The sequence below is a fragment of the Neovison vison genome, chromosome 14, assembly GCF_020171115.1.
Source record: "Neovison vison isolate M4711 chromosome 14, ASM_NN_V1, whole genome shotgun sequence".
In the NCBI taxonomy this organism is placed as follows: domain Eukaryota; kingdom Metazoa; phylum Chordata; class Mammalia; order Carnivora; family Mustelidae; genus Neogale; species Neogale vison.
This window is the reverse complement of record NC_058104.1, coordinates 28,025,026-28,044,815: the sequence shown is the minus strand read 5'-3', so window position 1 is coordinate 28,044,815 and position 19,790 is coordinate 28,025,026. Positions and strand designations below refer to the sequence as shown.

The following is a 19,790-nucleotide window of genomic DNA, read 5'->3' as shown; positions in this document are numbered from 1 at the left end:
TGACTCTAATACCATAACTTACATGAGGCCAAAAGGTCAAAAAGCCTCATCACAGAGCCCAGATCATTCAGACATGGTGTGCACACGTCCCACCCAATAAAAATATTTGGAAAAATATTTAAAATCAGTATTTCAAGCACATTTCTAAATGTTCCTTTGCACGGCAAAACAACCAGTTAGAAATCTGTCAGCCCATCACACCAAATCCTCAGTGAACCCTCCTTCAACTTTTAGATCCAGCATTTTTGTATTTAAAGGCCTTTGACTTTAAAACAGCAGTTCTCAACTGGGGGCAATTCTGCTCTCCAGGGGACGTATGACATCTAGACTCTCTTGGTTGTCACAACTGGAGGCTGTTACCAGCATCTAGTGGGTAGAGGTCAGAGATGCTCTAAACATTCTACAAGGAATAGCACAGCCCCCCAGCACAGAAAACCATCCAGCCTGCAAGGTCAACAGTGCTGTGTGGGTAGAAACTCATTAACGAAACAACACAATGTGGATGGTTCGGAGTTTTCTTCAGTCAAGTGAAGTCTCACTGTTCGTTAATCTCACTTGAGTAAAGTGTACTTGAAAACAGTGATGGCACATTTCTTAAAATAACAGCTAAATGTCACCAGTTTAGATCCAACAATTATTAACGTGTACTTCTCTACTAACGCATGCCGGGCTAAAGGGCCTCATGTAAACAAAGAAAGGATTTTGCTCTGAAATAAGAACTCCATAAACCAGCATTCCAAAGAGCAGATTCTGGGAGACATTATTTCTGGGGAGGCAAACAGCTGTTGAACAGATGAGGAATAGTACAGGCAAATACCTCTGGGACACACTGGGTTAACCGAAGTTAAGTAAGTTTTCCTCTCCTTGCGGGACTTCTCAGAGCCTTTACTTTATGAATGTTTGAGTCTCTGAGAGGGACGGAATCTGAGTTTGTGGGAGCCCAGAACTGTCTATTACCCAAACTGCAAGGTGACTTTGCTGTAGATCACGCTCCAGGAAAGGCTGGATCAACAACACTTGGAGGCAAGCTTTCTATACCAGTGAAGTCCTCCGTGGGGAATAAGCCTCATGCATAAAACAAGGCTCTTGACTGCCAAAGAGACTCATCTGTTTGCTAAAGCAGCCTTTCAAACTGTCCCAAAGACACAAAACATTTTAAGTTTTGCTACATTTATAAAACACAGATACAAAAAGAGATCCATGCACAGGAAGAACAAGCCAGAAAGACTCACACTTTAAGAGAGACCACGAGATGCACACTGAGTGCCACAGATGGGGAGAGAACGAGTGACCACAAGTGGGCCAGGGAGCATCCGTGTATTTACTCAGCGTTTACTGAGCGCCTACTACTTGCTGCGCACTCGTCTCGATGCTGGGATGCAGCAGCAAATTAGTGGCATCAACTCTCGCCTTCCACAGGGCCACAGAGAAGAGCAGAGAGAATGGGAGAGACAGAGGGAGTTCCTTGCTGCCCTCACTTCCTACACAAGGCCCGTCATGAAACAAAACACAGCACCCCGCTCGCCCTTCCCCTCAGGCCAGCAGCGCCCCCACAGCCCCCCCTCCACCCGGTCTTCGTCCTACCTTGACAGCCACGCATCCCTCCACCTTGTCCATCTCGGCCAGGAGTGCTGAGAGTAGAGACGATTTTCCACAGCCCACCTGGCCCACCACAGCCACCAAGGAACCTTCCGGAATGGAGAAGGTGATGCTGAAATGACACAAAGGCTCTGCCTCAGCCTCGCTCTCACCTGAACAGGTGGCGGCCCAGCACGGCTGGATGTACCCTGAGCGGAGAGAGGCAGAAGGCAGGGCTGTCACGAGCCCTGAAAGTCTGGAAATTACTCCCACCATTTCCCCCGCTAAGCTAAACTCAGTGACCAGTCTCAGGGGGCCGAGGTGTGAGAGGCTCCAGACAGCTCCTGGGATCCAGATGTGTCTCAGAGAAGCAGAGGCAGCGGGAGACACCTGGGGTCGGGGGATCAGGTCACAATAAGGGAGCCAATGCAGGTGCCCAGAGGGAGAGACACCTCACTCAGTGTGAACTCTGACAAGGAAGCAGCACCAGACACGGAAACCTGTGAACAACTAGGAGAGAAGGCCTGAAGGTGTGAAAGAACAGGTGTGGTCAGGGACCCACATGCCCACCACATAGGACGAGGCAGTGGGGAGCAAGGCTGGTGTCCTGAGGAGGTGGCAGGGGCAGCCACACCTGAAGACGTCACAGTTCGCGGTGCTAAGACGCTCACACCTTGTGGATGGGACTCGGGGTCTGAAGCCTTGGGCCCTGACGAAGATGACGGAGTGTGAGAAAGGGGTCTCTAGAGAAATCACCCCCTCAAAGACGGCAGTGCCAAGTACAATAAGCTCAACGTTCTGCCAGCAAGACTGCCTGTCCGAGGACCTGGGGCCGTCGCTTGCTGCCAAGTTGGGGCTAATTCCACGCACCCAGGGAGGGGCAGGCACCCGAGCCCAGGGCCTCTTTGGGTTTCCTTCCTTTGGCTATGCTTTTCAATGGACGCTATTATGATTCAACCTCTTAGTGGAAATGCTGTTATGTTCTGCGGTCACTGATTGGTTAGTGCTTCTGAAAGTGCTGCATGGTTCCACCGGGGACGCTTTTGTCCTGGGCTGAGGGGGACCGGATGATGGGACCACAACAGAACACGAAGCCCCGTGAGGCAGCTGTGACTGTCCAGGTGGGAATGGAATATTGTTATAGCTGAGGAGAGGAAAGGTTTGCACTGGGAAAAGTTCTGGGATCAAGATTGGAGGGATGGGGGTGACTAGAACAAAAAGACAAAAGAGACAAAGAAACAAAAGAGACAAGGTAAAACTGAAGCAGGCAGGAGTTAAGTCAGACATAAGGAAGAACTTTCCAAGCACACTGTCCCACCGGGAGTTTGCAAGGGAGGTGTTACAAAGATTCTGTTCTCTAAAGAGTCTGTCCCCTCTTTCTGAGTTAATACACAACAATAATTTGGCCACCTAGGGAGGGGGTAATTGTTAAGGGGCCAGGGGGATAAATGTGGTCCTAAAAAGGTCCCTTCCATCCCTGTGTTTTGGGGACTCCCCTGGGGAAGCCTCAAAGAGCCACCGAGCAAGGCAGAAAGGAGTAAGAGGCCCCCGACCAGTGGCCTGGGGAACCAGATCAACTCCCCAGACACTGCACTTTGGAAAATAAGGGCTGGGTGGTGGGAGGGTCTCAGACCAGGAAATGGCAAGAAAGGGTGACTCAGGCAGCCGTGGACCTTAAGAGCAATTCCATCCCAACAACAAATCCCTGCTGCAAAGAATTCCTTTCAGCAGACCCAGGCCTGTCCGCCACCACCTGCAGCATCACTGCCTCAGGCCCAGCCTGGCCAATCGGAGTGCTCTGTCTCTCCTGGCACGTGATTGGCTCAAAGAGGGGCACATGACCCAATTCAGACCAATAAGAGGCAGGTGGGTCTCCAGTCCAGCTTAAGGGGTACACTCCTGGCCAATGAGGGCTATTTGCCATCATGAAGGAAGAGGCAGCTTGAGAAGGAAACAGCACAAAGGGAAACCGAAAAAAGGCAAGACGGAGAAGATCCTGATGACACTGAGTCCCTGGATCATACTATACCTGAGTGTGGCACTCGGTGATACAACCCCCAAATTTCCATTTGTTGCCTAAGCCTACCTATGCAGCATTTCTGTCCTTTATAATCCAAGGGAACACTCTGTGCCAACATACTCTCACCTGCTCCCCCAAGAAGGTATGACCTGACCTATTTCCCAGCGGGTAAACTGAGGCTCAGAAAGGCAACCAACTCAGTGTCACAGAACGAAAGTATGGCTGGAATTCCAACCAACAGTTGACCACAGCCTCGTAGCTCTCTCTACATCCCGGCTTACCCACTTAGTGTCGGAGGGTCACTCCTGGCCCAAGTGAACGTGGCATTCTTCACGGTGATGCTGTTTGCGCCCCCGCCTGAAAAGCACCAGCAACAGTATGTCAGGCAAAGGCAAGGACAGAAGTCCCGAGACTGAGCGTCAGCAGGAAGCTCGCTTCTTCTTTCTAATCTTTTTTATTTCAGGACCAGATGTTAGACACCTGCATTCGGGCATTATCTTGTTACATCATTCCCGGTTTCTAAAGAACCCTAACCAGACCCACAAAGCGGACAGAAACCACAACAGGGCTCTGCCCTGAATACCAGGAGGTTGCGCCACCCAGATGCCCATCTGGCAGAGGCAGGAGGACCCCTTGGGGTTTACTCAAGGCTCCAGGGCCTCCCTCACCCCACCTTGGGAGGATCGGGCAACTCTGGCTGGGGCGCCAAGCAGAAGGCAGGGTCAATGGGGAACAAGCAGTTCTCTCCATCAGGCTGGCCCTTGGCCCTCACCACACCCTCAGCCCTCCCTTTTCATTCAAGGGGGTTCCTGGGCCAAGGCACTTGGATTGTAGGGCTGTCTCCTAATGCCTCTCCATTCCCTCTCCCTCCCGCCCTGTTCACATCACAACAGGTCAGTCTTTCCGAAAAACGAGTCACACTGTGAAAAAGCAGGCTGTGAAACAGGCGGTGGGTGGATAGGGGGGAAACAAGGGAGGGAAGAACGATCAGACAAATCAGACATTCTACCGACAACAGTGGCTCTGGATTCTAAGCTCCAGGCTCCTCTGTCTTCATTTACTTTCCCTCCCCTTCCTCTCCTTCTACCTCCCCGTCCTTCCCTTCGCTTAAAACAGTAAGTTCTGACTCTTCATTAAGAGCCTCCTTAAAACCACCTAGAGATAAGATGGGCGTGTTTTGAAGCTATCAAAGAGAGAGAGAAATTCCCCTGCGCACCAGAGAAACAAAAACCTCTGGTAGGAGGCAGTTACTGGTTAACCTGACCTTCCCTCCCTCACCCGCAGCCACAGAACAAGGAGGAAATGGGAAGGTGCTATTTAAGTAATTTAAGAAAAGTCACTTGAGTCAGACAAGCTAGAAAACCACCAGACAGGGCTGAGAGCTGCCAAGGTGCCCCCATCTGGCAATCATGGAGTGTGGATAAGCATCTCAAAAAGTCAAGCAGCCTAGGAAGGGGGTGCTGAGGCCTGGACTGCACCAGGTGGCCTGGGGGCTTTCCAACAGGACACCTGCAGGGTGCTGGGAGGAGCTCCAGGAACCTGAAGCCTCCGTGGGCAGTGCCAAAGCTCAGCCCTATGGTATGCAAAGAAAGAAGTCTGCCCAAAAAAACCCACATAACACCATGACAAAGAAAGACACCTTCATTCCCATTACCCAGATGGGGAGACTGAGGCTTAGACCGGACAACCGACCTGCCCAGGTAAACAGAGCCGGTGTGTTGGAGCTGGTTAGTCTCCAGTGTCCCTGCTGCACCTGCCCATCTGGCCAGAACAGAGTCAGAACCTGAGCCCCGAAAGGGGCCCCTGGGTGGGAGGCCCCACCCCGTGGGCTGCCTCTTAGCGAAAGCACCAAGAAAATAGAAGTTGAAGTTCACTGGCCTGGGACGTGCAAGATAAGGCCCTGACGCCCACCCGGCTCCGTAGAGATCCTGTTCCCTGGGGCCTCGCAGCCAACCCAAGGGGAGCCTTCAGGGCACAGAGGGACCCAAGGCACACACACCGTCTTTGACCGGCCTTCGCTCGATACTGTCGGGCTCCAGCTCCTCATGAGACAGGAAGATCCTGAGGCGTTTGAGGGAGACACTCGCCTACACAGAAAGCAACTGCAGTTATTTTTAAAAGTATTTTTGCAAAAAAAACCGACTGAGGCTAGCTGTTGGAGGTTTCCCCTGGGTGTCGAGGGCCCATGTCCTCCCTCTCTGGGGGCTTCGTGTTTAGGACAAGAGCGTCCCTTAGAATGAGACACATAACAGGTTTGGGTTCTTATTTGTTTTCCTTCCAAAGCCCATCATGGGTATTAAAAAAGAGGGTAGGGAGATTGTCCTGGAAGACAAGGGACTTCAGAAACAATAACCACATGCAGGGGTATAAGCTCGCCACCAAGGGAGAAGGAAGCCCGGGAGCTCTACTGCTGAATGATCGCCATCCCCACGCTGCGAGCCGAGAGACAGCGTCTCCATGGTTCCCGACAGAAAGAGGAAACCAACAATGTGCTAAAGGTGTCAGCAAACACTCTTGTGGAGTGTTTCATTGGATACGCCTTAAGTTTACACAAGGTTCTTTATCAATTCTATCTCCTACAAATAAACTGAAGCCAAAAAAAAAAAAAAAAAAAAACCCCAAAAACCAAAAACACCAAAACCACTGAACAACAGAAGAAATGCACATTCAAATATTTACAGGTGAAATGTCAAGAGGTCTAGGATTTGCTTTAAAATTCTTCAGGGGCATCTGACTGGCTGCACGTGACTCTTGATCGTGGGGTGATGAGTCTGAGCCCCAAGTTGGATGTGGAGGTTACTTAAAAATTAAAAAAAAAAATCTTTAAAAAACAAAGGAAGGAAGGAAAAGAATTCTTCGGCAAGGAAAGGAAGAAAGGAAGCAGGAAAGGGGAAGAGAGAAGAAGGATTCGATGAGCCAAGTGTGGCAAAATGTCCAACCTGGGTAAATGCTACACGGACTTTGTTACACTGTTTGTTCTCGCCCTAGGTCTGTGTACATTTGCAATTTTTCATAACAAAAAGGGGTCTTATTTGCTTAATTATTTTTTTAACCAGAGTTGGACAACCAAATCTTAAGGTTCATTTGCCTGTGTGGCTGATAATTGGGTTTTCAGTATGAATGCGTTCAAATGCGGGGGAGAAGACGACGAAAACATCCCTCCCGTGGGAAAGCGCAGGCACTTCTTCACATGGCGTGAAAGTGACCGAGCGGACAGCCTCCTCGCCTTACAGAGTCACTGCCATGGACTTTTGGATTTCTGGGGGATCTACGTTAGGGTTTTTCCAGCAGTGGGTTGAGGTCTATCAGTGGGTTGTGAAATCAATTTAGTAAGTCAAGAAACGCAGTTTTGAAAAACTAGAGTACGGCAGAGCAGAGAGAACAGACCACCTCGAAGAGGGATAAGTATTTCAGAACCTTACGGAGCTCGGGGAAGCCCGGCTGCATGCAGTATTTGTGTTGTACGTTCAAGTGTGAGTTCCCCGTCAATAAGTAACATATTCCTTTCTTTGGGGCATGACCAAAACACCACCAGTGTGAGCCTCGTCCAGCCGACTGGGCACAGTGGGACAGGTAATGAAGGGGGAGCTGTATGGAGCAGGACCTGTAGGCCCTTTTACTTCCTTTCCCCAGAACCCCCTCCCTCAGGTCCCTCCAGCCTTGCCTGTACCTGCACGATGCTGCTGATGACCATGGGGAGAATATTCAGGGGAAATCGAAGGATGTTGAACAAGGCCAAGGACACGAAAGCTTTCTGGGCATCCAGGATGTTGTTCTTGTCGATGGTCACGTAGACAGCAAATGTAGACAGGGCCACCTATAAGCAGAGGGTCCAGCACTGACTTTTGTCCCTGCATCACAGACACAACCCTAAGAGCAGCTGCCCTCCCACTGACCACACCCCCCCCCCCCGGGCAGTGTGTTTGAGCCCACCCCACCCCACAACAGGCCCCTGGAAGGCAGCAGGAAACGACTAAGGCAGTGTCTAGCACATAGCAGACACTCAAAGAATGTACCAGATAAATGCACAACCAGGAGCTCCGAGTCCTGGCCCCTGCACCAACCTTCTCCAGATCACAGTGGACAGACATGCTGGGGATCCCTCAACACCACCCAGTGTAATCCTTCCGGGCCTTTGTCCCTGCGGTTTCTCTGCCTGAAACCACCTTTCCATGCAGATGGTGGCCTGGTTCTTCCCTCCGACCCTTTGGAGAGGCTGCCCTGCCCCTCCACCCAAAACAACCCTGCTCTGGCTCTCTATCCTTTTATCCTGGCTTATTTTTCTCCGTAGCAACTACCACGACCTTTTATAGCACCACCCTGTGCATGTCCTGTCTCCTGGACGACAGCAGAAGCTCCGCAAAGACAGGGACTTGGTTTTATACACAGAGGTATCTTCAGGGCCTTGGACAATCCCTGGCACAGGAACACCCTGGTCAAGTTACCTCCTCTCCCCATGCCTCACATCTCATCTGTGAAATGGGGCAGGAGGCAAATGGTTAATGGCACTATTTAAAATTCCTTCCAGCTCACAGAATATATGATTTTATAGCCCCAGGAAAGGAACATTATTAAAAATAAAATAAAAATAAAATTTTTAAAAAGGGCAAGCCATACTAACACACAAAGGTACTCCCTTCCTCACGAGGTCAGACTTGCATTAAGCCCTATGGTGGTTCCTGGGACTTAACCACCCAGGCTCCCAGCCGACCGGAACTTGGGTTCTGATGTTTGAGACAATGGCTCCTCATCTCCCGTGCCAGGAGAAAGGGAGGACAGTCTCAATAATCTGGGATCAGGCTGCTCTGCTTGAGAGGGAGGTAGGAGGAGATCAACAGGTGGACTCCTATGCCTCTCCTATACCGCTGGGGACAGAGAGGGGCCAGGTGTCGCCAGGCGGGGCTAATGGAGGCATCCCACAAGACTGCCCAGAACATGCTATCAGAAGCCATCTGGACAAACCTAGACCTCAACAGATGCACACCAGTCCCCGCCCCCCCATATTAACCCCAGGATCCCAGAGCCATTAAAGGCTTTCTCTGCAGGAAATAAACTGCTCAGGTCCCACCTTTCTGAGCTCAGAACAGAATGTCCAGAAGTCAGGATCTGGCACTGGAGCCCTGCCTCTGGTGTGGCTGTGGCCCAGCGCAGGGCCACAGCACAGGGGTCACAGCCTTCTCATTTCCTTACCACCTACTGGAAGGTAACATAGCTTAAAAATCAAAACCAACAGCTCTGCCACATATCAGCTGTAGGAGCCTGGACCCATCATCTCCCCTCTCCAAGCAAGCCTCTGCTTTCCTCTCTACAAAATGCGAATCCAGATACACCATCACAGGGCGGCTGGCAGCAAGAAATCAGGCACTTCTGCAAAGTGCTTAACACACTACCCGGGGCTCAGTAAAAGGTAATACATGGCCGTTGTTTTCATTTCTGGCTATAGGACTCAGTCCAAACCCCTTGGTCCATTCTTCCAGAGAATCTATTAACTGGGTTCCAAGAGCAAAGTGCTGAGGGGTAGAGCTGGTTCCTTTCTGGCCCTGACATTAACAAGCCGGGTGACGCACCAGCCTCTCTGAAGGTGTTCTTACTCAGAACGCTCCAAGTATCTCCCCACAAAGAACAGTATTCAGCCATTAAAAAAGGAAGCACAGACACCGGAATGACAGAGATGACCCCTGTAAACATGATGCCCAGTGAAACAGAAGCCAGAACACATGAAGCCCACGTACTGGGTGATTCCAACTTATATGATATATCCCGAACAGGCAAATCCACAGGGACAGAAAGCAGATGAGTGGGCCTGGGCTGGGAGAATGGGGAGTGACCATCAATGGCTATAGGGTTTCCTTCTGGGATGACGGGAATGTTCTGGAATTAGACAGTGGTGACGGTTGCACAACCTTGTGAATATATTAAACCCCACTGAGTTGTACACTTTAAAATGGTAAATTACAGCTCACCAAAAAAAAAATAAGAACAAAAAACTCATCTCTCTGAAGTCAGTCCATTTGACTTTGCACAGAAGCCAAAGTCTTGACTCCAGCCCCAGGGCCTATCTGGTTTGTAAAATCTCCTCCCTTCCTCTCCTACCATTCTCCCCCCAGCTCCTGTTCCAGCCCCAACGGCCTCTGTTGGGTGGGCATTTTCCTGCCACAGGGTCTTTGCACATGCTCCTCCCAATCCCCGGTGGGCCCTTACTCAAGTCACCTCCTCAGTGACGCCTTTAACCATCCTATTTAAAACTGTAAGCCCTACCTATTCCACCCTGGACTCAATCTTTTTCTTCTCCATAGCACTTACAACTAACTGTACACCATACAGCGTATTTATTATGTCTGTTGATCATCTGTCTCTCCCAATTAGAATGAATTACCACTCCATGAGGGCAGCGATTTCTGTCTGTACTAGCTCACAGCTAGTACAGAGAGAAATCTGGACCATGGCCAGATCCTCAGTGAATGTTTGTGGAGTGATGAATGGACAGATGGACACATAAACAGATGGGTGGGTAGGGGCTAGATGTGGCTGGGGACAGAAGAGAACAAACTCAGAGGTGTCTCCTCAGCAGTGGGGAAAATCAGGCTGCAGGCATCTCACCACCAGAACACACCAGCCCCACCAACGCCATCATCGGGGCAGCTGCTGACAGCACAGAGCATGTGCAGAGAGGGACAATATCATGTGGCCCATCAGTTCCATGGCCCTGGCTTCTCCAGAAGTGGAGGCCATTCTTCATCAACGATTAACTGAGCACCTACTGTGTATCAGCCCTGTGTGTTGAAGAGTAAGGCAGGCCTGGCGTTCCTGAGACTCACGGTCTAGGGGAAACGGGTATTAAGTGAATTCTCTTTAGAAGGGGTATTTGGGAATGGGTGGAGATGAGTGGGGTCAGTGTAAAGAAGAGGTCCTGGGGGCGCCTGGGTGGCTCAGTGGATTAAGCCGCTGCCTTCGGCTCAGGTCATGATCTCAGGGTCCTGGGATCGAGTCCCGCATCGGGCTCTCTGCTCAGCAGGGAGCCTGCTTCCTCCTCTCTCTCTCTCTCTCTCTCTCTCTCTGCCTGCCTCTCTGCCTACTTGTGATCTCTCTCTGTCAAATAAATAAATAAAATCTTTAAAAAAAAAAAAAAAAAAGAAGAGGTCCTGGGGTCTGCCACAGCTTTGTGATGGGTGAGAGTCAAGGATGTAAAAAGCTTCTGCAAACAATGAAAAACAAGTGTCCCACTCCAGGAGCTAATAGTGCCTCCACACTGAGAAATGTGGCAAAGAAATGAACCATTTACTCCAGCCCAACTCCTGAAAAACCTGATGTCTCTTTGTGTAGGACATCTGTTCATTCAGTCTGCCCATTATCCACTCCCATTTCTGGTAACAATACCCCGATTTTCTTTTATCTCAATGAGCTTCAGCCATAAATGAACTGCTCATGTCCCACCCCAAGCTCCCACAGAAGCACTCTCATAAATCCAAGCATCCCATCTCCTTGGCCCCAGCAATTCAGGGATAAGCACGTGGCCAACTGCAATGCCACAGTGAGACCCAATCCCACAGCTTTGCCGAGACTAACAGGAAAATGGGCTAATGGGGCCTCCCCCAACAGGGGTAACTCAGATGACAGGGTGAACGGTAATTATGTGGTGAGCAGCTCCCTGACAAAAGAAAACACCATGGAGAATGCACAGCTGAGAGATAGGCGGGGGTGTGGGGGGGTGGGGGGTGTCACTCCCTCCGGAACACCTGGATCCAGCCATGACTGAAACCCCAGTCATGCTCAAAACCAGCAATTTCTCACACTTTTCAGTCTTATGACTCAAAAATCCCACTTTCGTTTTCAATCTAGTCAACTTGAGCAAGGTTTCTACCAATTCCAACACAGTTCCTGACTAACACAGTTTATTCAAAACTTTTACTCATTCAGTTAATCCCCTACTTTACATTTACTGAATGTGCACCATTTGCCAAGTCCAGTTCTAGGAATGCAAGCCAGAAAGAAAAGATAAGGTCCCCGTATGATCTGATCAGCAAAGAAATACACAATGGGTAATTACCATAGAGAATGATAACTATCCTAACAAAGAGAGATAAGGATAAATAGGAGAAGCTCCCAAATCTTCCAAGACTCAAAATGCTAAATATTGATGCAGCCTGCGGATACTATTTTAAAAAGCACATTAAGTGTACATGATAGATGCCAGGCTCTGTATTTCAGAAAAACAATCCCATCAATCCCACCAAAATGGCATTCCCACTCTTGTCTGACCTCCTCAGGCCTGTCTTCCATCACACCTTCCGGTGTAAACACCTCATCACCCTTGAAGCGTAGGAATTCGCCAGTGGAAAGAACATGCAAACACCTTTCAAGGGAACCAAAGACTACATATTTTATCCTAATGTAGTCAGAGGCTCCAGTGTCCCAGCCAGGGGCAAGGTCTCCAACGGACACCCAGGCTCATCTGTTTCATGCCAAACAGCTTAACAAATTCCATCTCTGGAAGCCCGTTACCCCTACCCACCCGCCCCCCCAAACACTATACTGAGCGGCAAATTCAAGGTCAAGAAAAGCCAGTTGCGCTCCTAAGTATCTCTTGATGGAGACTAAGGAAGGTGATGTTAAGTGAAGACAAGCTAGAAACTGGACCCTCAGTCAGAAGAGCCAGGGATTATGGGACGTTTCCACCACCCCAAGGGTAACACAACCCAAGTACTGAACCCTGTCAGTTTCTCCCTCTGGCTGCAGAGCTTTTTCCTATGAAAGAAACGCAACTCAAAATGTTCTGGATTTCTGTATGACTTACCATCATGCGTGTCAAGCTAAGTAAAAGAGATATGTAAGTTGAGTTACATCTATGATGGACAGTCACCGCTATGCTGCGGCATGCACAGGCTTTCCCTGGAAATCCGAAGAAGAAACTGGTAGAGAGAAAAGTTAGATGACCAAAGTCTGAGGACGGAGACACACCTGCGGTTCTCAACCACAGGACACCTGGCAGTGTCTGGAGACACCTCTGACTGTCCCAACTGACGGGGGTGGTGGGCAAGGAGAGGGAAGAGGGGCCTGTGCTGGGTTGAGCCCAGACATGCTGCAGACCACCCCTATAATAAGCAGGACGTGTCCCTCCACCCCACAAAGAAACAAAGAATTATCAGGTCCCAAACAGCAACAGTGCTGAGCTTGAGAAACCCTGTCCTAGACCAGCTGGAACAGCTTCGACTAGTTTTACCAAGGAATACATTGTCCTTTTTAAAATAAAATGTACAAGAAGAACAGTTAACAATTATAAACACACTGAGACTATTTAAGAGTTTAAAGGAAAATAATCCAATGAACACCCTACATAACTATCACCCAGTCTTCAGATGCTTTTTACTTCTAAAAATCAAAGAAAGCCATCAGAGATCTGGGGAAAGTTGGGGAGACCAGAGTGTTCTCAAAGAATGAGCTGGCAGAACCTTCCAGCCACGAATGCTGGCATATGTGAGCCGGAAAGGATCTAAGAGAACCTGAAGTCCCAGACTGGCTACAAGAGGTCACTTCATATGGCAGCTCCAGTCCTCTGACACTGGTCACCGGGAGGGTGGCCCGAAAAGAACTCAGGGGGAGAGAACCCCACAATGCGTTGCAGACATCTAGTGTGGGGACGGGAGTGGGGGGGGGCAGGCAGAGGCCTGTGTGACACCCCCATGGCCCAGCCCCTCCATGTTCCATACACAAGAACCCAAAGGCAGGGAGGCGGGCTGATTGGCTTCGGGTCACACCAAGAGCTCGCAGCCAAGTTCAACACGCACCCCAGGGGTCCACACCTGTTTATATCTGGCCCATGGGTTTAGAATATTTTAACAGACATAGATCATTTTTTAAAAAATCAAAATAATATATGACACAGGAAGCTTATGTGCCACTCAAATTTCAGTATCTGTAAGAAATTTTTAGGGGAATGTAGCCATGCCTGTTCACAGGTCTATTATGGACGGCCACACTGGCAGGAAAGAAGAGAGGCAGCAGAGGGGCGCCTGGGAGGCTCAGTGGGTTAAGCCTCTGCCTTTGGCTCCAGTCATGATCTCAGGGTCCTGGGATTAAGCCCTGCATTGGGCTCTCTGCTCAGCGGGGAGCCTGCTCCCCCGACCCCGTCTGCCTGCCTACTTGTGATCTCTCTCTGTGTCAAATGAATAAATAAAAATCTTTAAAAAAAGAAAAGAAAAGACAGCAGTAGAGAGGCTATGCCCAGAATATCTACAATATTCGCTAGTTTGTCCTTGGCAGAAAAAGTTCACTCAATCCTGCTTTTTGCCAGTGTTTCTCAAACACTCTGGAAAAAGGGAACAGATGGAAAAGAAGACAATATTCTTTTCATTTGATGAGTTTCTGTATGGATTTTTTTTTTTTTTTTAAAAACAACAAATGACAAGTATTTGCTGAGCACCTACGATGGGCTATTTTAGGCATGGTGGGTACGGCAGTGCACAAAGAAGACAAAATCCCTGCTTCCCCTTCCCGGAGCTGCCCTTCTCATGGACGGACAGACAGACAAGAAGTACATCTTAGAGCACGTCTGGCACCTGCCAAATCCTGGGCTCCTGACTGGTCGGCAATGGAGCAGATGCTGACACAGTGCTGTCACCTGACTGTGACCGCGAGGGCACAGCGTAGCTCTGGCCGCATGTTTTTCTAACAAGGACGCAGAGAGACCTGCTTGACATTCTGGCACAAATTTCTTATCTCATCGTGAACCTATAAACCAGCAGCTCCTAGAAGTGGCTGCTTCTGAGGACCCCTAGGCTGGCAGCTACCAAGAGCTGGGAAGACAATGAAGTGGGGGAGGGGGTGGGTGGCCATTCATCCAAGGAGTGGTAGGACAAGGCCATGCTGAACCCGTGACCTTTTTGAACATGTTCGGGCATGAAAACACAACCAAACCCCCCATGAGGTGGGCCAGGGTGGGCGTGGCTTCACTCACCAGGAAAGGCGTGCAGACCCAGGTGAAGGTTCCCACCGCTGCCAGGTAGGCCGATTTCTTGAGCACCTTAAGCTCCTCCTGCCTGATGGCCAGCACCTGGTCCTTGAAGGCCAGTTCCCAGGCGTAGAGTTTGAGCACTTTGATCCCATTGAGAATCTCATTCATCAGCTTAATCCGACTGTCTTTGCTCTTCATGTGGGCCACCTTCAGAGACAAGAGCAGTTGACACCACAGCGGGGGACCCCCTTCTGGCCCCATGGGAGAAGGGAGGCTTCAGAAGGGTGCAAAAGCCGACCCCAAAATCCCTATGAATCCTCCTCCTTTTGACCCTGAGAGCACAAAGGACTCCTTTACCAAGGGAAGAACCTGCTTTGGATCATGTTAAATGGGACACTGATTAAGACACCTATTAAACTTAGATCTGAGAAGCAGAAACAAGAGCAACCCTGCGGTGTCCAGGGAAGGCAGGCAGGGACCCTACTCGGCTGATCCAAACACAAGAGAAAAAACGATGCTGGAAGGTTTTGGTTTTTTTTTTTTCTTCCCGCCTCTGTTTCCTTAGTTTCTCTACTGAGCCATACTGCCCGTAAGATAGCACTGGGCGTCTTCCAGATGCCGAGCACTTTTCTAAGCACTGGGCATGCATCTAGCCACTTCATGCTCATCAGAACTGTCACTGAGGGCTCTGGTCATTCCCGGGTCACGGATGAGGACGCTTTTTAAGTCCAGGAAAGTCAAAGCCAGTGACTGACGCTGTTTCAAAAGTGGGCCACTGAGGGAAGCCTACTACACAGCATTCAGAGGACGAAAGGTGACAGGGCCCCTTTCCTGCATAACCTCCACCCACCCGCACCTGCCGAGGCCTCATTCCAACGGGTCCCTGTCCTGGGACTCATCATCAGCGCAGTTAGGCATTCTTATTGGCAGTTCCACAGGCACATCATAAATAGCCACCAACAGAGTAGCAGAGACATCAACTCTGGCCCCTCTCAGTTGTGGACCATGTGGTGCCAGTTCAAGAGAATGAAGTCACAGTAGATGGAAAGTTCCCTGAGACGTGGTCTCAAATGATCAGACCAGGCTGCCAAATGGGCCATATGTATAAAAACATACATGGTGGTGACACCACGAAGAAACACACCCAGGCCCACCATGAAACCTAACTCTATAATCAGAGCTCTCTATATATACACGGAAAGTTCGAGAAGAGATTGCTTCAACATGCTCACTGACATGGAGAGGAAAGGGAAGGAAATATTCCCTTTTAATCTATACACTCTTCTATCAATGGAACATTTTTTATGATGAGAAGGCAACAGCTCTGTCACTTGGATATTGAAAAACTTAAAAAGTACAAAACATTGCTGAAGAGAGTTGAATACTGAGCCTAGCATAAGGTAAGGGGGGGAAAAAGTCAGGGAGTAATGTTTACTCAACTCTTGAAAATGCATAGACAACACGTAAATGATTGTATTTTGTGGGAAATAAGAAATTTCCCAGAGGCTCACACAAGAATCACACATGTGATTCTGGTCACTGGCCTAGGTCTAGCTATTTCAGGGGCTCCTAACCTTGGCAGTCCACCAGAATCACCCAGGAAAGCTTTAAAAACTGATGCTTGGGGTCTCACCCACATGAAATGAACCAGAATCCCAGAAACGGAGCCCAGGCATCAGCATTTGGGAAAGCTCCTCAGGGGATTCGAACAGGCATGTAGGGCTGAGAACCCCTCTGGGGTCTGTGAAGAACTCAGCTAGAACCCGAATGGAAAGGCCTCAACAAGAGCCCCACTCGGAGCCCTGTGGCAACAGACACCCAACCTGGTAAGTCTTGGTCTTCATGGCCATCACGGCATTGACAGGAACCATAAGGATCATCACAGCCACCCCCGCCAGGACGGACGGGCCCAGGTTCTAAGGAAGAAAGAGAACAGAGGTCTTCAACAGGGGGTTCTCTGGCTGAGCTACCCCACGCTGATCCTGCACACCTGGACGATCATCTTCAGGGCAGCTGTGTCACTCTTACCCAGCGACAGGCTTAGAAGAATACTCAGATTTATTTGTGAGCCTCCCTTGGGGTCCCACAACCCCTTTAAGAACATGACAGGGCCAGATGAGTTTCGGAAACTAGAACTTCAGAACGGTGGGGCGCCTGGGTGGCTCGGTCAGTCAGTTGAGCCGCCAACTCTTGATTTTGGCTCAGGTCACGATCTCGGGGTTCTGGGATCGAGCCCTGTGTGGGGCTCCCCTGCTCAGCAGGGTGTCTGCTTGTCTCTCTCTCCTTCTGCTTGAAGGCGAACTGGGAGGGCCCCCAGCTCTCATGCTTTCTCTAAAGGACTTTAGAAAGGTAATAAAGCGTTGAATAGCAAAGAGTTAACACAGCCCGTCTAATGGTTTATCGTGTATGAAGGCCCGCTTACAGATTTGGCCCTTGGCTGCCATCTGTGGGCTTGGATTTAGGAAGGGCTCCCACCATTCCCAGAACTGGTACGAGTAGTTTGCTGGGGCTCAACTCTTAGTACAAATACTATAGCTTATGCTGAAACCCCCTTTGTCTTCTGGAAGTCTAAAAAGTCTGGTATGGGCCAGGCAGAGGACACCTGTGCAACCAATCCCCAGTAAAAACCCTGGCATTCGGGTCTCTATCAAACTTCCCCTGGCTGACATTTCCCACGCTGTCGGAACTTGTTGCTAGGCAATTAAGTGCATCCTGTGTGAGGCCACTGGGAGAGGAATCCTGAAGTCTGTACCTGCTTCCTGCCACCCCCCCCCCAATTCCTCCCGCTGTGTATTCACCTTTGCTTTCTCCTGCTGTAAAAACGAAAGCCCCAAGTCCTCCTGGCAACCTGGCGTGGTCTCGGGGACTGCTGACCCAAGTGAGTCCATATATTGCATTACACTCCCCCTGGGCCCTAGACAGCACTCTGTCATCAACGGTACTGACCTCTCATCACCATAATAGGAGTATCGGCCTGAGAGAATAATCAAGATCACAAACACTTCCCCTCAGCTCAGGTCAGGTTAAGGCACCACACGAGTTAAGGAAAACTTCCATATCCTTTGGATTTGGGGGTATGTAGATAAGAGGTTGTAGACTTGTTCTTTTATCCGAGTGGCAGATAAGGAAACTACCCCTGAGAGGTTAAGATGCCAAGATAAGATACAGATCTCCATTTTTTAATTTCAACACCTAAAAAGAATACAGCTTGAGAAACTGGCCCAGTGCACATACTCAAATGGATGAAACCACAGGGTAATGTGATTTTTTTTCTCCCCCTTAAGCATTTGGAAAACCAGGAGTTTCTTCCAAGTCAATGCACACGGGGCACTGGTCCTGGTCTCCCTAAAAATGCTGCTGTTGCTTATAACAGTTTCTGCAAAGTATCTCCACCCAGTGACCAATTATCCACCTTCAAGAATGAAAGTGATTTCTACCAACAATCTAAAGCATTCAGAATAAACTCTGACAGTAAACAATAATTAAAAGATACTCGGGGCACCTAGGTGGCTCAGTGGGTTGAAGCTTCTGCCTTCAGCTCAGGTCATGATCCCAGGGTCCTGGAATCGAGCCCCGCTTCGGGCTCTATGCTCGGCAGGGAGCCTGCCTCCCTTCCTCTCTCTGCCTGCCTCTCTGCCTACTTGTGATCTCTGTCAAATAAATAAACAAAATCTTAAAAAAAAAAAAAAAAGGTACTCTGTGTATACCCCATACACCGTTCTATGAACATAACCTATACTGATTCATTCCTTCATCTCAACATCCCTATGATGAAATGTAACATTACCATCACCACTTTGCAGATAAAGACACACTGAGGTTTAGTGACCTTAGGGAATGACATCACAAACCTAATCATTGAAGAGGCAGGATTTGAACACAGACAGTCTCATTCCTGACCCCACACCACTGTCACTATCCCATACTGTATTTTTTTTTTAAGAGTTCATTTATTTATTTGACAGACAGAGATCCCAAGCAGGCAGAGAGAGAGAGGGAAGCAGGCTCCCTGCTGAGCAGAGAGCCCGACGCGGGGCTCGATCCCAGGACTCTGGGATCATGACCAGAACCAAAGGCAGAGACTTTAACCCACTGAGTCACGCAGGCGCTCCTCCTATACTATATTTTTAACAGATGAACAGAGAAAGCCGGTTTTCTATCCAAACCAGTGGTTCAGAAACAGGGAAGAATTGCCCCTAAGGGACATCTGGGTCACAACTGGCAGGGGGGAAGGTAGCAGGGGACTGTGTTCTTGGTATCAGAGTGAAAAGACCAAGGACGCCACTGAACATCCCACAGTGCATAGGACAACCCCCCCAACAAGAAACTATCTGGCCCCAAATGTCAATGATACATTCAGCAACCCTCATCTAAAACAGAACAATCTTCTTAATGGTTCTTAGTCAACTCTGGAGACTGATTCTAAAAGAAATGCTCCAAAAACTATTTCACCCGTGGCTGAAATTTCTGGAGAAGTGGATACCCCAAGATATTGGCCTCAAAAGAAATTTAGACTGCTATTTATGTCTAAGTTTCATTTCTAGAAACAATTTATAATCACTCATCTTCTGCTGTATAAACAGACCAAAAAAAAAAATATGTAAACTATAGTCAAATCAACGGATAATTTGCTGCACACCTATTAGGCACCGGGCCCTGCTGGGACTACACTCACAGGAAATAAAAAATAAGGCACAAGCAAGACACTGAGGGGCGCTGGGTTGGCTCAGTCAGTTAAGCATCCTGACTTCGGCTCAGGTCATGATCTCACAGTCTGGGGATCCAGCTCCGCATACAGCTCCCTGCTCCCTGGGGAGTCTACTTCTCTCTCTGCCCCTCCCCCTACTCATGCATGAGCGTGCGTGTGTCAAATAAATACATAAAATCTTAAACGAACAAAAAACCAAGACACTGAGCCCATGAGTAACCAAGACACTTATCAGGAAAGGAGGAGCAGCTATACCAAGCAGCAAAAAACTATTCTAGAAGGTAACATCAAAGGAGCTTCTTTACCAAATTATTGGGATTTTAAAAAGGAAGAAATCCGGGGTGCTTGGGTGGCTCAGACATTAAGCATCGGCCTTTGGCTCAGGTTATGATCCCAGGGTCCTGGGATCGAGTCCCGCATCAAGTTCCCTGCTCAGTAGGAGCGTGCTTCTCCCTCTCCTGCTCCCCCTGCTTGTGTTTCCTCTCTCGCTGTGTCTCTGTCAAATAAATAAACAAAAGCCCCCCTCCCCAAAA

The 19,790-nt window shown here is 49.3% G+C and overlaps 1 protein-coding gene across 1 annotated transcript in view; it reads right to left on the bottom strand.

The window, feature by feature from the left end:
* Positions 1-19,790, bottom strand: part of ABCC1 (ATP binding cassette subfamily C member 1) — a 130,103-nt gene that overhangs the window by 35,513 nt on the left and 74,800 nt on the right. The window contains exons 11-16 of the mRNA XM_044233081.1: positions 16,373-16,465; positions 14,553-14,756; positions 7,269-7,415; positions 5,598-5,685; positions 3,880-3,955; positions 1,585-1,711 (exon numbers count right to left, since the gene is read on the bottom strand). Coding sequence (XP_044089016.1) covers positions 1,585-1,711; positions 3,880-3,955; positions 5,598-5,685; positions 7,269-7,415; positions 14,553-14,756; positions 16,373-16,465 — 735 coding nt within the window. The remainder of the gene's footprint in view (positions 1-1,584; positions 1,712-3,879; positions 3,956-5,597; positions 5,686-7,268; positions 7,416-14,552; positions 14,757-16,372; positions 16,466-19,790) is intronic.